General features: G+C 35.8%; 1 protein-coding gene across 1 annotated transcript in view; it reads right to left on the reverse strand.

Moving 5' to 3' along the window:
* LOC137408729 (iron-sulfur clusters transporter ABCB7, mitochondrial-like) overlaps positions 1-9,364 on the reverse strand; it is a 66,632-nt gene extending 57,268 nt beyond the window's left edge. The window contains exon 1 of the mRNA XM_068095307.1: positions 9,264-9,364. Within this exon, the coding sequence (XP_067951408.1) occupies positions 9,264-9,320 (57 nt within the window). The 5' untranslated portion in view covers positions 9,321-9,364. The remainder of the gene's footprint in view (positions 1-9,263) is intronic.
* Between the last annotated feature and the right edge of the window lie 4,015 nt (positions 9,365-13,379).

Raw genomic sequence — 13,379 nt, forward strand, 5'->3', positions numbered from 1 at the left:
ATATGATATATATGAACGACACTTTGGTAGATACAATATATATGAATGAAACTTTGGTAGATACGATATATTAATGACACTTTGGTAGATACAATATATGAACGACACTTTGGTAGATACGATATATATGAATGACACTTTGGTAGATACAGTATATGAATGCCACTTTGGTAGATACGATATATTAATGACACTTTGGTAGATACAGTATATAAATGCCACTTTGGTAGATACAATATATGAATGACACTTTGGTAGATACAATATATGAATGACACTTTAGTAGATACAATATATGAATGACACTTTGGTAGATACAATATATGAATGACACTTTGGTAGATACAGTATATGAATACCACTTTGGTAGATACAGTGTAGGAATGACACTTTGGTAGATACAGTGTAGGAATGACACTTTGGTAGATACAGTGTAGGAATGACACTTTGGTAGATACAGTGTAGGAATGACACTTTGGTAGATACAGTGTAGGAATGACACTTTGACCATGACACAATAATCGAATAAATAAAGATCTCTCCGGCTCCATAAATGCTTCGCTATATAATTGTATGTACAACAAATTGCTACTTTATAAATTTAAACAATTCTTAATCGAGTAGATATAAAAAAATCTATTATTTGGCAATTTACATGTATTTAGGCAATCGACTTGTATTTTAGTGTTCATATAATGTAAATCCATGTAATGTAAACGTTATTTACATCGTAGGAGCCTAAACTGTACAGATTTAGCTAAGGCAGTCTAGAAAATCTGGCCAATATAATCCTCAAATGAGGTTGCCATGATTTAGATAGGGCCTGGTGCGGAAACCTAAGATTCTTAAGACGTATAAAGCCCGAAAGTTTTTCATCATTGAGCGATGTCTTTGCATCCTTATAAGCTAATCATTTTTTTCTAACCAGCAAGCATACCTCCAACCAAGTTGAAAATTAAATTGGTTGGAGGTATGCTTTCTTGAGATTGGATGAGGTTGGTATGAGGTTCTTTAAGAAATTTTTTTCAAAGTTGTTACACCGTTGTCATCTGTGGTGAGCTATAAAAAGACTAGCTGTTCTACCCAACGTTGTCTGGGTATTAAAAACCAACTTATAAACAATGAGAGGTAATGTGAGTTGCTTGCTACTTGCTATTAGCTTAGCTCATTGCCAATGAATATGTTGAATAAGCTTACTAATAAGAGCTAGTGTTTCTCATGACTTTGCGTCATGACAGAGAGCTGTAGCGTATTTTCTCCTGTATAGCGACATATATCGCCTGATGAATTCATCAAGCTCGTGTAGCTGAATTGGTAAGGCGTTGGACTGGCAAACCGGAGGGTTTGAGATCAAATCTTCCGCGATACGGATTCTTATTCCAAGATTTTAATAGCTATAGCGAGAACTGCATGCATACCCACAAGCTTTGAGAAATAGATAGAGCACTTTTATAAATGCTACACTCGATGAAATGACTGAGGCGAGCTATAGAAAGCAAAGGGTTTGTTGTCCATAAACTATCAGGACTATTTTGCCTAGATCAGCAATTGGTTAATTTAAAAGTTGACTTGCAACAAAATTCACATTACAGTTATTTCATATCAAAAGATTCACCATGTCTTACTCTGTTGTCTTGTAGGCGCAAAATATGTGAAAATGTGATTACAAGCTCTTCAAAGCTCAAAAACGAAAAGCCGCCATAAATTGGAATCTCGTCATTTCTCTGACGTAGTCATGATAGTTTGCGTGGACGCCAAGCCCAACTTTTAGCCTAAAACTAGTCATTCATATACCATTGTAAATGTAAACCGTTGTTCACAGGTCAAAGTATCAAGACCATGTTAAACAAGGAACTACTATTAGCTTGATGTAATTAATAGGTAACTATTTCTATGGTGTTATTTTCAAAGTTGTAATGAAAAACTGAAAATTTTCGGAGTAGCAAAATGGACTTCGATACGAACAGAAACAATGAATGAATTAATTGTTATTGATGTAATCGAGTCAATATTAGTATAGTTTTGTAGACTTTTCTACTGATCACATGCTATTATGGGTTCACAATGGTTAAGAGTGTCAAAATAATGACACTAAGATAGAAGCAGCGTTCAAATAAAAGGGATGTTCAATTAACAAAGAGGTGCTCTATTTTTAACCCTTCTCCCATAGTGGCCCCCAAATAAAGGTGGCATTAAAATAAAGGCAGGGTTCAAATACAGGTTTTACGGTAAGCGACACTAGCATCGCTTCACCTGTAAAAGGGTTATAAATTAATATTTCCAAAATTGCGATGAACTAACAGAAAAATACGGTGCCAATCTCCATTTGAACGACATTTCTAATAAAGGACCAGTATCGTGAAAGGGTTGAAAAATACAGCCCTGTGGCATTCAAATGGAGGTATATAGAAGGTATTAACTACTAAAAAGTGGTAAACTACGAATTGTTAAATTCAGAACAAAAGAAGTTGTACCACCGTGGTTCTTTTAGAAAATAATTCTAAACTGTAAGGCACAAGCAAACACAATATTAACCCCTTCAGGCCTGTTCCTGAATATTTCGGGATGAGTTCTGCGCTCTTGGGGCCTGATCCCGAATGTTTCGGGGTAGATTATGAGTTGCTCTATTCCCACGACCAAACGAGTGGGAGCGAAGTTTGAGAGTTTTTATGATAAATGCATGTGCACTAGTGCTGGACACGGGTAGTAATACTCGTTGAAATCGCGGGTTTATCTTCTCTCGAGTATCGGGTAATAGAGATTTCGGGTATTCCGGTCCTTCGGGTTCGGGTTTTGACTTTCGAGTTCGGGTTTTGGTACGCGGATCCGTTGGGTAGTGTGAACAAAAACTCGGTCTATTGCACCCTGCGCTCTTAGTCTGGGCCCACATGGCATTTCTGTGTCATTTTTGCTAAGGAGGCATGACAATGGGGTATGAGTCTAATTTAATAGATAGAATAAAGCATCTCATACTTTATTTACCATACCTACTGGAGATATTGTAGTCAAGCAGTGATTACCTGTCATTAAAAGGTGAGTAGAAATACTTCAATAAAATTTTATTTGCGCATTTAGCCAAATCGGCTTCGTAAACAAATCTATGCCTTTTTTAATACGGCGCGTGTTTGCTTTCACCGATAACACATAGGTTCTTAGTCTGTTTCCGCTATCGCCTTGTTAGAAACTGCCATCAGCTTCGCGGTAGTAGCAGTGAAAATTTAATAGCTCTGTTTAAATTGATTACCACAGCTAGCTATTATGGATTACATAATTCATTATAACCAAGTTTTACTAAGCCAACAAGCCTTACTAACCAAAAAAGCCGATAATGTAAAGTTTTTTATGAGATTTGGAGCACCATCTACAAAAAATCAAAGAGGTCCATAGAACATGCTTAAGTATTAAGCTACCATAGACCCTATCTTCCGCCACCTGTTGACACGAAAATTCCCTGTGGCCCCCAGATTATCTTGACTGTTTAACAATCTGCCTGTTAACGCTGCGAGTACGAATGTCAGTCAATAAAAACTGTGAAAAATGATAAATAAATTGAAAATATAATTGCTTTGTAAATTTGAAAATATATCTGTTTAGAAAATTTAAACATAAAATCCATATCAACAAACCCGATACCCGAAAAACCCGTAGGCAAAGAAATACCCGAGCCTAGCACTGCTAGCTACCCGATACTCGAAAAACCCGAACAGAAACGGGCGGGTCTAAACCCGTTGACCAAGAAGTACTCGTGCCCAGCACTAATGTGCACACAACTTACGAAAATTATTCATGAACAACGTCCCAAACCCTTGTTTCAAAATCTCATCAACAAATTTAACCATCGTTTTGTAGAGTCGTTAAAGTATTATAACGATACAAAACACATATAAGCCTATTTAAATATGTTACCAAGTCATTTGTCGACAGTCTCTTAAAACTTAACCATCTGATCGGATTATACACAAATAGACAAATTAATTTGGCCGAAATTCGTCACAAAACGCTTGACAAGCGTGGTTTAATAAAAGTTAAGACCGGTAAACGAAACGCCGAGCTACAGAGAATAGAATCATTAAGTCGTGCGCATTTCACGAAAAAATAATGTGCACATTTCACCAGTCTATAGCATTGTCGAATTGCCGAAGGTTTTTGTAATTAATGTAGAAGTACAGAAATCATTTCTTTTTTGCCGATTTCAAAGTAACTGATATTTTGGAAACTTTTGAGTACTTTGGTATTCTAACTGATGTCCAAAGCAGTAAAAGTAAAGGAAATGACGATGATATTTTTTTCTAACGATTCTTATGAGATTATTACAATATTTATTATAAGTTTAGATGACTATTGAAGTGTAATAGTCACACTAACAACATCGATGATGGGTAATATGTTACTGCTAATATTTTTTGTAAATAGTTTTGCTAAATAGATTTTCTAAAAATCTATATAAATATCACAACTTCTTGATATTGTTAGCTATGACGTTTTGAAATGTAAACAAAATTGTGCATTGGTTTTCTATTATTACTGTATTACTATATTAATAATTTTGGTTATTCTAATAATATCAGTGCATTTTACTTCTAACATTGGCCAATATTGCATTTCTCCTATTGCAGGGGGAAAATATAAACATATAATCTTTTCCTTTCATTATTGCTGTTTGTTGTATATAATAACACCCACACACCCAGTACATTACAGCTACCATTGCAGTTATCCTATTGCGCAGCAGTGCCATTTGACTGCTAATATTGCATTTCTCAACCATCAGTGCCCTTGCTTTTTTCTAATATCACTTTGGTCGTGGGCTGTATGACAGTGGAATTTCTAGTGCTTAGCCTTTTAGCTACATCGGTTTTATTAATTTACCAAGCGAAATTTAAAAGTCGACATCATTTTGATACCAAATATGTAATTGGACAATATATTTTTGGCTAACAAATTACGTGATAGATATAAACTGTTCTAAAAAATTGTTGATTGCCGCTTTGGAAAGTTTATCTGGACGATGGCAAACTTTTTAAGTGAATCAGATGTGGTAATCAGCTCAGGTGAAGAAATTAGCAACGTACGGTAAGTGATATTAAGAAGAAAATGACAACTTTCTCATGGAAGAGAGTGGTTGTTGGCGTACTTATGCTTTTGTTAAACATTTATTCATTTTTAAAATTACACTCGCAATCTATCTAACTCCCAATTTGAAAGCTTTCAGTAGATACACGTTAAAATGGCATATCTAATAATGAATGACATATATTTATTGCATTTGTTTTACTGATTACAAGATGTTTATGTGGTCCCACCAGCTGAAGCAGCTTTGTCAGTGTGGAAACTGCCATAAATGGGAAAGAGAGACTTGAATGTGTGCTGCATAAACCATGATGTTTTGCTTGAGTTTGCTACAGTAGATTAATTTGTCCTATTGTATCAGCTAAAACTATGTGAGTGGCCACGACTTGATGAATATTTTTAATAAAAGCTTTATGCCAAGATGAAATTTCTTTTTCTTGTAAAAATTATATAATAAATAATATTGTTGAAAATAATGCAAAACACGATTTGCAGAACATTGAATATATCATAGCCCCGTTGACACCTGAGTTGAAATCTTTTCTGATAGATGGATTTATGAAGTGCAATCAGAGCTGCATGGTCAGGCACTTATGCGTAGCTCGACCATTTGTTTAGTACTTGAATCAACTAATCAAATGTGACCAGTGAAATTTTTTCTACACATTGATACCAATAATGACTCGATAACGTTGACAGTTGACTATACATACAACGTACATTACTATTAAGGATGTAGTTGGTTTCGCTACATATTCTTTTTAAAGACAAAGTTTGCTTATTTTACTTTTACGGTAGTAAGAAACTAGTTTGCGGTGTGGGCAATGATATACAGCCCCACCCCCATTATAGGCGATGGGCATAATGTGGGCGGGGCTTTTGGGAGGCTGTATATCGTTAGTGTGGGTAGCGAACAGAAGTGTGCCGATACAAAGACCTTATTCTACATAGTTTGACAGAATTACCGTAGACCGGTAGAATTGGTAGTCGGTACTAAGATGTTTACACAGCATTTAGAAAAAGCTAATATGACTAATTTTTGATTTTCCTTGTTTGAGGCCTTAGGGATATTGGTAATAATGTATTATTCTAGCCAACACGAGCAAATACAAGATAAAATATATGCCAATAGAGCCGCGTAGGACTAGACTTTTAGCGCAATAGCCGATGTGAATACAAGAGATAGAGACAGGTTGTATCACGCATTACATCATTTTGGGCAAGTCTGGGCATGTCTTTTTGGCCTGAGCGTTTTTACCGCGATTGAATTTTTTCGATTTTAATCTTCAAATATCTGCGTAATGAGATCGCCTAACGCAACAAACAACATATTAACTGATAGACAAAGAAAAATACTTTCTTTTAAAATCAACTCAAATTTGATACAACCATCTTTAACGGATAATTTTTTGGGAGTTGTGTGCCCATATGCATTTATCATAAATCTCCCAAACAATCGCTTTACTCGTGTTTGGTCGTGGGATAATTACTAGAGTTGCCCCGATTTCAATATCGGAATCGGTATCGGTGCCGATATGGGTGTTAAGTATCTGAATCGGTATCGGCCGATCTTTTCTTAAAAAATCGGAAACTTCAGATACTTTTTGCAGTTCAACTATTTAGCAGAAACCCGTATTTTAGCCTGCTGCACTAATCAAAAATCATCAGCTGCAAGTTCCTTACTTTCACCTAATGAATTCCAAACCTGTCACACAATCTATTTCATGTCTATAGCCTGATAAACGTCAACACAGCTGAGGAATCTTTTGGCTTTAGACAGGACGTAATCAACAAGTGCGGTATTTCCCAATTACAGCGATATGATTTATTGCAGCCAATCACGAACAAGAGACCAATGGTGGAAACAAGAATGCGTGCGTGCGGTGTAACATTTCTATGTACTAGCATTACGAAAGTAATTTGAGCAGTCCATGCATAAAGTTATTTACGTATCTCTCTTGATCCTGATGATATGATGTATCGGTTGCATCGCATAAAATGGGTAACCTGAGTGGCTTATCGGTATTTAGCCTGTCCTCCATCATCTGTTGCAAGTGAATCCTTCTTCAGTACGACTGGCTACATCGCTAGTGATGGAAGATAAGGACGTCTCACTGAGATAATTGAATCACTAACGGTAAATTAGATAAACGTTTATTTGCTCTAAACTTGTACCGGTGCATCAGTTAGTTCAGCAGTAGAAGACAGACTTCATTATCACAGAGAAAGATGTACCGCTAACAGTAATTACCATTATTAATAGGAGATTACAAGAAACATGGACTGTTTTGTTACTAGATGCACGGTATGTCAGTATGTGAATTTAGTATACATGTATATCTTTTTCCATAAATACAAACAAATAAATGCATCAATATTTATAATTTCTTTGCATTATATTTGTGTAATAAAATTAACAATTATCTATGAAACACAAAAGATCTGAATCGGTATCTGAATCGGATTATTTTTCAATAAGAATCGGTATATCGGATCGGTATCTGAATCGGCTGGTGAAGTTAGAATCGGGGCATCTCTAATAATTACCGATAGCAGAAATCTACTAAAATTGAAGACAATAAGTGCTTTAACAAAAAACGATTTCGAATTCAAACTAAAATGCATTGTAACAACGCAAAACAGAGTAGGCACTACAGCATACAAATACATAAATATTCTTTATCGAAACAAAAAGTCTCAGACGATTGACTTGTGTGAAACATCGCTTTTCCAATTGGTGAGATAAGCAATTATCAACCAACATGTCACTTTCTTTTAATATTTTATAGATGCATAAAGGTTTATATTATGATGGAACTCGGATTAAGAGAGTTGTTACGATGTTTTGAAAGTCTTGATAAATATTTAGAGAGTGTTTGCAACATCGCAATGAAATGTGTGCTATTTTGCACCAGTTGGTTCATTTCTTTTACCGCTACTAATTAGCAACCCTTTTTTGTTTATTAATTAAATATTATTATTGACTATTTTAACTATTAATTAAATACTTGTCCTAGCTGTATAAAACTGCTTCATAGACAATCTAAATATATTTCTACTGAGAATATACCAGGTCTGTATATATATATTGTAAAAATATTATTTTCATTCAGCAGTCGTTAAGCTTCTGAACTGATTTCACGAGTTCCATTTTTGCAGATTCGCAAAAATGTGCAAAAGTGCCCTCAAAGAGGTAAGAAAATTCGACCAGAAGAAACAAATTATTCAGCAGATCAAGAAACCACCAAAAGACATTCAGAAAACATCAGCAAAGACAAATCACAATAATAAATTACTCAGTAGATCACAGAACCACAGAAATTGGAGATGATTACACGCACACAGCTCAAGTAACTCCTAACAGACACAGCCAAAATAACAGGTGTTAGTCATCATTCCAACCAGTACATTGTTATGGTGTACTCAACACAAAACTGCTCAAATACAAATCCTCTACAACACAAAGAACAGAACCTGAGCACCTCAACATCTTCTCACAGGCTAACAGAGACATCTATAAATGAGAACAGCTCCAATGACTGCCTCTTCCCCTCCGTCTGCAGAGCCCCCTTTCCCTCCATATGCAGAGCCCCTTTCCCCTCCATATGCAGAGCCTCTTTCCCCTCCATCTGCAGAGCTTCTTTCAGTTCCGTCTGCCAAGCCTTTTGCCCTTAATCTGCACAGCCTCTTTCTTCTGCAACTGCTGAAGCTATGTCTATTTCAACTGTTGAGCCTCTCTATTTATGGACTGTCATGAATCTCGTTTGACTGTCCAGCCTCACAGCCATACGGAATTGAGTAAAGAACATGCACGACGGTTCGAGTAAGGGTGTAACATTATTTGGCTGTCTTATTTTAACCTTTTGTCATAAACATTATTGTTTCAAAATTTTGTTAGTCGTGTATTTTAATTGTTACACTTATAATCTAGTATAACTCTCTCCGTTTCTTGGGTGAAAAATATAATATAGATCTAGCGATCTATAAAAATGTTTCCGGATTTTTCATACAAATTTTGGCTGAAACTCAAGTCTGGCATACACCCACAAAAACAACTGGCCGGAGGATGTGTCACGAGCTAACTTTTCTAGTTCTGATATATGCAATTCACAACATTTTTTTAACTATTTTAACTTGAAGTATGATGAGCTGGTTTACATATTTTACAATAAATCGATGAATGTGTTACATACGTGCACGATTTTATGAGTGTTTTGACGCATCCAAGCGCTACATCTGGCTACTAACATCGTTCCTCTAGCTTAATGCACAACCGCCATATTCGTTTTTCACCTTCGGACGGCCTTAGCACCGAATCGGGTTTTCATAAAGGAGATAGGCTGTGCCACTTTCCGAAACAATTATTTTAATTTGAAAATTAAATGAGATGTAATCAAAATTTAATTGTAATTATTTCGATTACATAATGAAAAAAAGATCAATTTGAGTCTGCGATAGCATTCACAGTCTGGATGAGGACGAAACAGTAGACCATTACCTACAGACCTGCCAACCCTGGAGTGGGGAAAGGAGTGAGAGTCTATTTTGGGGGCAATGGCAACCGGTAGATACGAAAAGCCGAACGCGCTGAATGATTGAACAAACTTAATATCTTTGGCAGTTGCCCTCTCATGTGACTATTTAAGGGTAAGGGTGCACAACTCAAACTTCTGTAAATAAAGAGCTCAATGATTTCCTTAGAAACATTTTAGAGAATGTTGTTTATTTTCATGCATGGGGCAATTGCATGAGTTTCACGCCCAATGCGTGAGAGTTGGCAGGTATGATTACCTATACAGATGCAGCAATTACACCAATCTAAGAAAGAAAATATTCCCTAACCCTCACAACTATCAACACCTGCTAGAATTTGTACATGAAAGCAGAATGAATGATATGAAGCATGAATGTACATGATTCAATTGAAAGCATAATTAACCCACTGCAGATAAACCATAAAAGTAAACATCAACTATACTTACACAGACAGATGGTACAGACCATATTATAGTCATCCAATTATTAATAACAATCAATCTTGCCACAATCAATACTCATAGAGGATCTATTTTTCAGACCTGAACCCTTGTATATAGTATCAATCAATTTATTTTTGTATAAGTTATCCTACATTACTTATTTGAAATCATCCACTCATGTAAATTTTCTTTTAATTTTTACACAAATAATCTCAAACTAAATATGAATTGTTCACTACTATCTTGCATTCAGGATACTTCTACAGTTTCCGTTTTATAGGATAATATGCCTGCAAATACAGACTTTTTGTTATTTTGTTATCAGCAAGATAAAAGATTACTAACTAACATTCACAGGGGATAGCATTCAATATTCAACTTGTATGAGCAATGTGGCAGAGGCCAATTACCAAGAGGAAAGACAACTACCAACTTTTCACTCTTGGCCTATAAATCAACCATTTGCGAAACCGAATCAACAGTAACACCGTCACATCAAGGAATTTACACCAAAGACATACCATGTCTTTGTTTACACCAAGATATCATTATCAAAGGTTATCATCACATACCCAGGGAAGGATGCAGTGGAAAATTGATCCCTTTTTCATTATGTTATCGCAATAATTACAATTAAATTTGATTACATCTCATTTAATTTTTAAATTATTTCTCAATATAATGACAGAGCTATCAATTTGAGATTTCAACACTGCAGTCATATTGTGAGTACCATGTTATACAAATATATTAAAATTCAACCAACTGTAGAAATTTGATCATTTTATTTTATCTGCATCAACACATACACAAATGTACATTAGAATAGTTCATTGAGCCACAATAGTTCTATCCAAGCAAAAACTCTCTCTCAAGAGAAACTAATAGTGTTTACTAAACAGAATTTCTGGACCAGCCTCCAGCTTTTAAAAAAGTATAAAGTGTAAAAAAGAAATAGCATTTGAACGTATGCCTTTTGATGTACCAGCACCTCTAACCATACCTGCCAACTCTCACGCATTGGGCGTGAGACTCACGCAATCACCCCAAAGAAAAAATGAAAATGCGTGAGAATTGCGTGAGATTTTTGCCCCAATTTCCACAAATATACTATCATTGATACACCAATTGCCCCAAAACCAAATCTCACGCATTGCCCCACTCTTGGGTTGGCAGGTCTGCCTCTAACACTGTGTACAGTAAAAACTGAATCAATACCAGCTTCTCTCATGACATGCTTTACCCATATGCATTCCCATTTTCACAGTGTCTAGTTTTGCTAGTTTATGAGGAGGTACAGAAATCAAAAATAAAAATTGACAACCACACATTCTCAGCTCTTTTGTCCGAAATAAAAAAACAAGCACCAACGATATATATCAATACACAGATTAGGCTTAATTTTAAACTGCGTGAACACCAATGAAGACTGATGAAACCGAGGTCTCAATTGCTTACACAAGGACATCACAAAAATTGTCATAGATGCGCCATCGATATGGATACCGCTGATAAGAACTTTAAAAATAGTAGCTAATCTCAGTCCAGATAACAACAATAGCATCAACAGTTTACGGTTCATGGCCAGCGAACCATTTACTAAAAAATCTCTATCTAAATAATCAAGCACAATATTGGGGTTCTATGTCTTAGAATACTTAGGGACCGAGGGTCTAGAATGAAACACCACCTTTATAAATCTAGTGAACAAATGATGAGAGCCCAAGCTCTGGGTATCAGAGAAAAAGCCATGAACAGAAGAGATGGCCAGTCTAGCAGTATTCAGCGCACTATAACCTAGGTTCTTCTTATATAACATAGATAAAAACTTCACCACTTCAATGGGTTTGTCCATAGATATAGTAAACCCTAAACTACTATATCTATTTACTATATCTATGGGTTTACTATAGCTATGGGTTTAGCATTTCAAATAGACTTACGGCTGAATGATGAAAACATTCGCAAGTAACTTTCATATTGATTCATTGTTGACAATCTGAATGATCCAAGAATCAAATTAACACTATTATCATCTAGATGGTAAGTAAGCTGCATTTCCAACTTTATATCAGCCAATATGCAAGGTTGAGCTTTCTTCCCAAAGGCTGTGCTCGAGTCAGTGGCTGTTGTGGCAGTTTTGAAGGATCCCTTCAGCAACATGCTCCTCAATAACGGGTACAAGGTTTGAGCGGGCCACACTGGGTAGACAATGATCATTTTGGCTCATGCCTCCTGATTTACCTTGTTGAGTACTGTTAGTAAGACACAAAAAGGAGGAAAGGCATACATAAAGCCAAGTCTGTTCAAATTAAAAGTAAAACAATCAACATAAACACATTTGCCCTCTGGTTTCCAACTTATATAAGCTGAAGTTTTAGCATTCCTTGAACTGGCAAAGATATCAATGTAGGGTAGCCCCAGATCTATGATAATCATTCCAAAACATTCATCTGTCAATGAGAGTTTTTTGTTTTGATCCAACTTACTCATGAAATCAGCCTCATAATTCAATTTTCTAGCAAAGAAAAACAAGGATATATATTTGTCTAGAGAAGCACCACTGCCAAATTTCTTTAGCTAATAAATTGCACAATTGAGATATTTGGCCTTCCATGTTATTGATATAACTCATAGCTGTGGAATTATCACATCTCACTAATACACGTTTCCCACTAAACTCCAACTCAAAAACTCTGAGGCCTTGTAGAATTGCCCTCATTTCCAGTGAATTTATGTTATTGTTAGACATAGTCAGCTTCTGATCTGACCACTCTTCACCATGTACCTTATCACCATGAACAAACCCAACTAGGTTTGCATCAGATTGGACAGTAAATTCATAACTGATTGAATCTCTAATAGGCACTCCAACACCAACCATGGACTCAAATGCCCAAAACCTCAAATCCAACTTGGGTGCTTCTGTTAAGCTGCATTGCCTGTTGAAGTTTCCTTTGTTTAGTGAAAGTGCATTGATTTTACATGCTTCTAAACCACGATAATGTAGCCTACCATAATGATAGGCTAGAAGGACTGATATTATATAGCCAATTACTTGTGCAAGTTTTCTAATAATAACACTTGAACAATTTAGCATGTCAGAGGCTAGTCGTGTGATATTTTCAATTTAATCTTCTGGCAGAGTCAAGATATAATTACAAGTGCTAAACTTAAAGCCTAAGAACTCAATTGTCTGAACAGGTTGTAAGACTGACTTATTCCATTTTATGGAAAAGCCAGCCTTCTGAAACAATGCCACAGAAGCTTTAATACTAGCCAAACACTTAAGATAAAAGTGCTCCACAAGCAAACAGTCATCAATATAGG

The sequence above is a fragment of the Watersipora subatra genome, chromosome 11 (assembly GCF_963576615.1).
Source record: "Watersipora subatra chromosome 11, tzWatSuba1.1, whole genome shotgun sequence".
NCBI lineage: Eukaryota > Metazoa > Bryozoa > Gymnolaemata > Cheilostomatida > Watersiporidae > Watersipora > Watersipora subatra.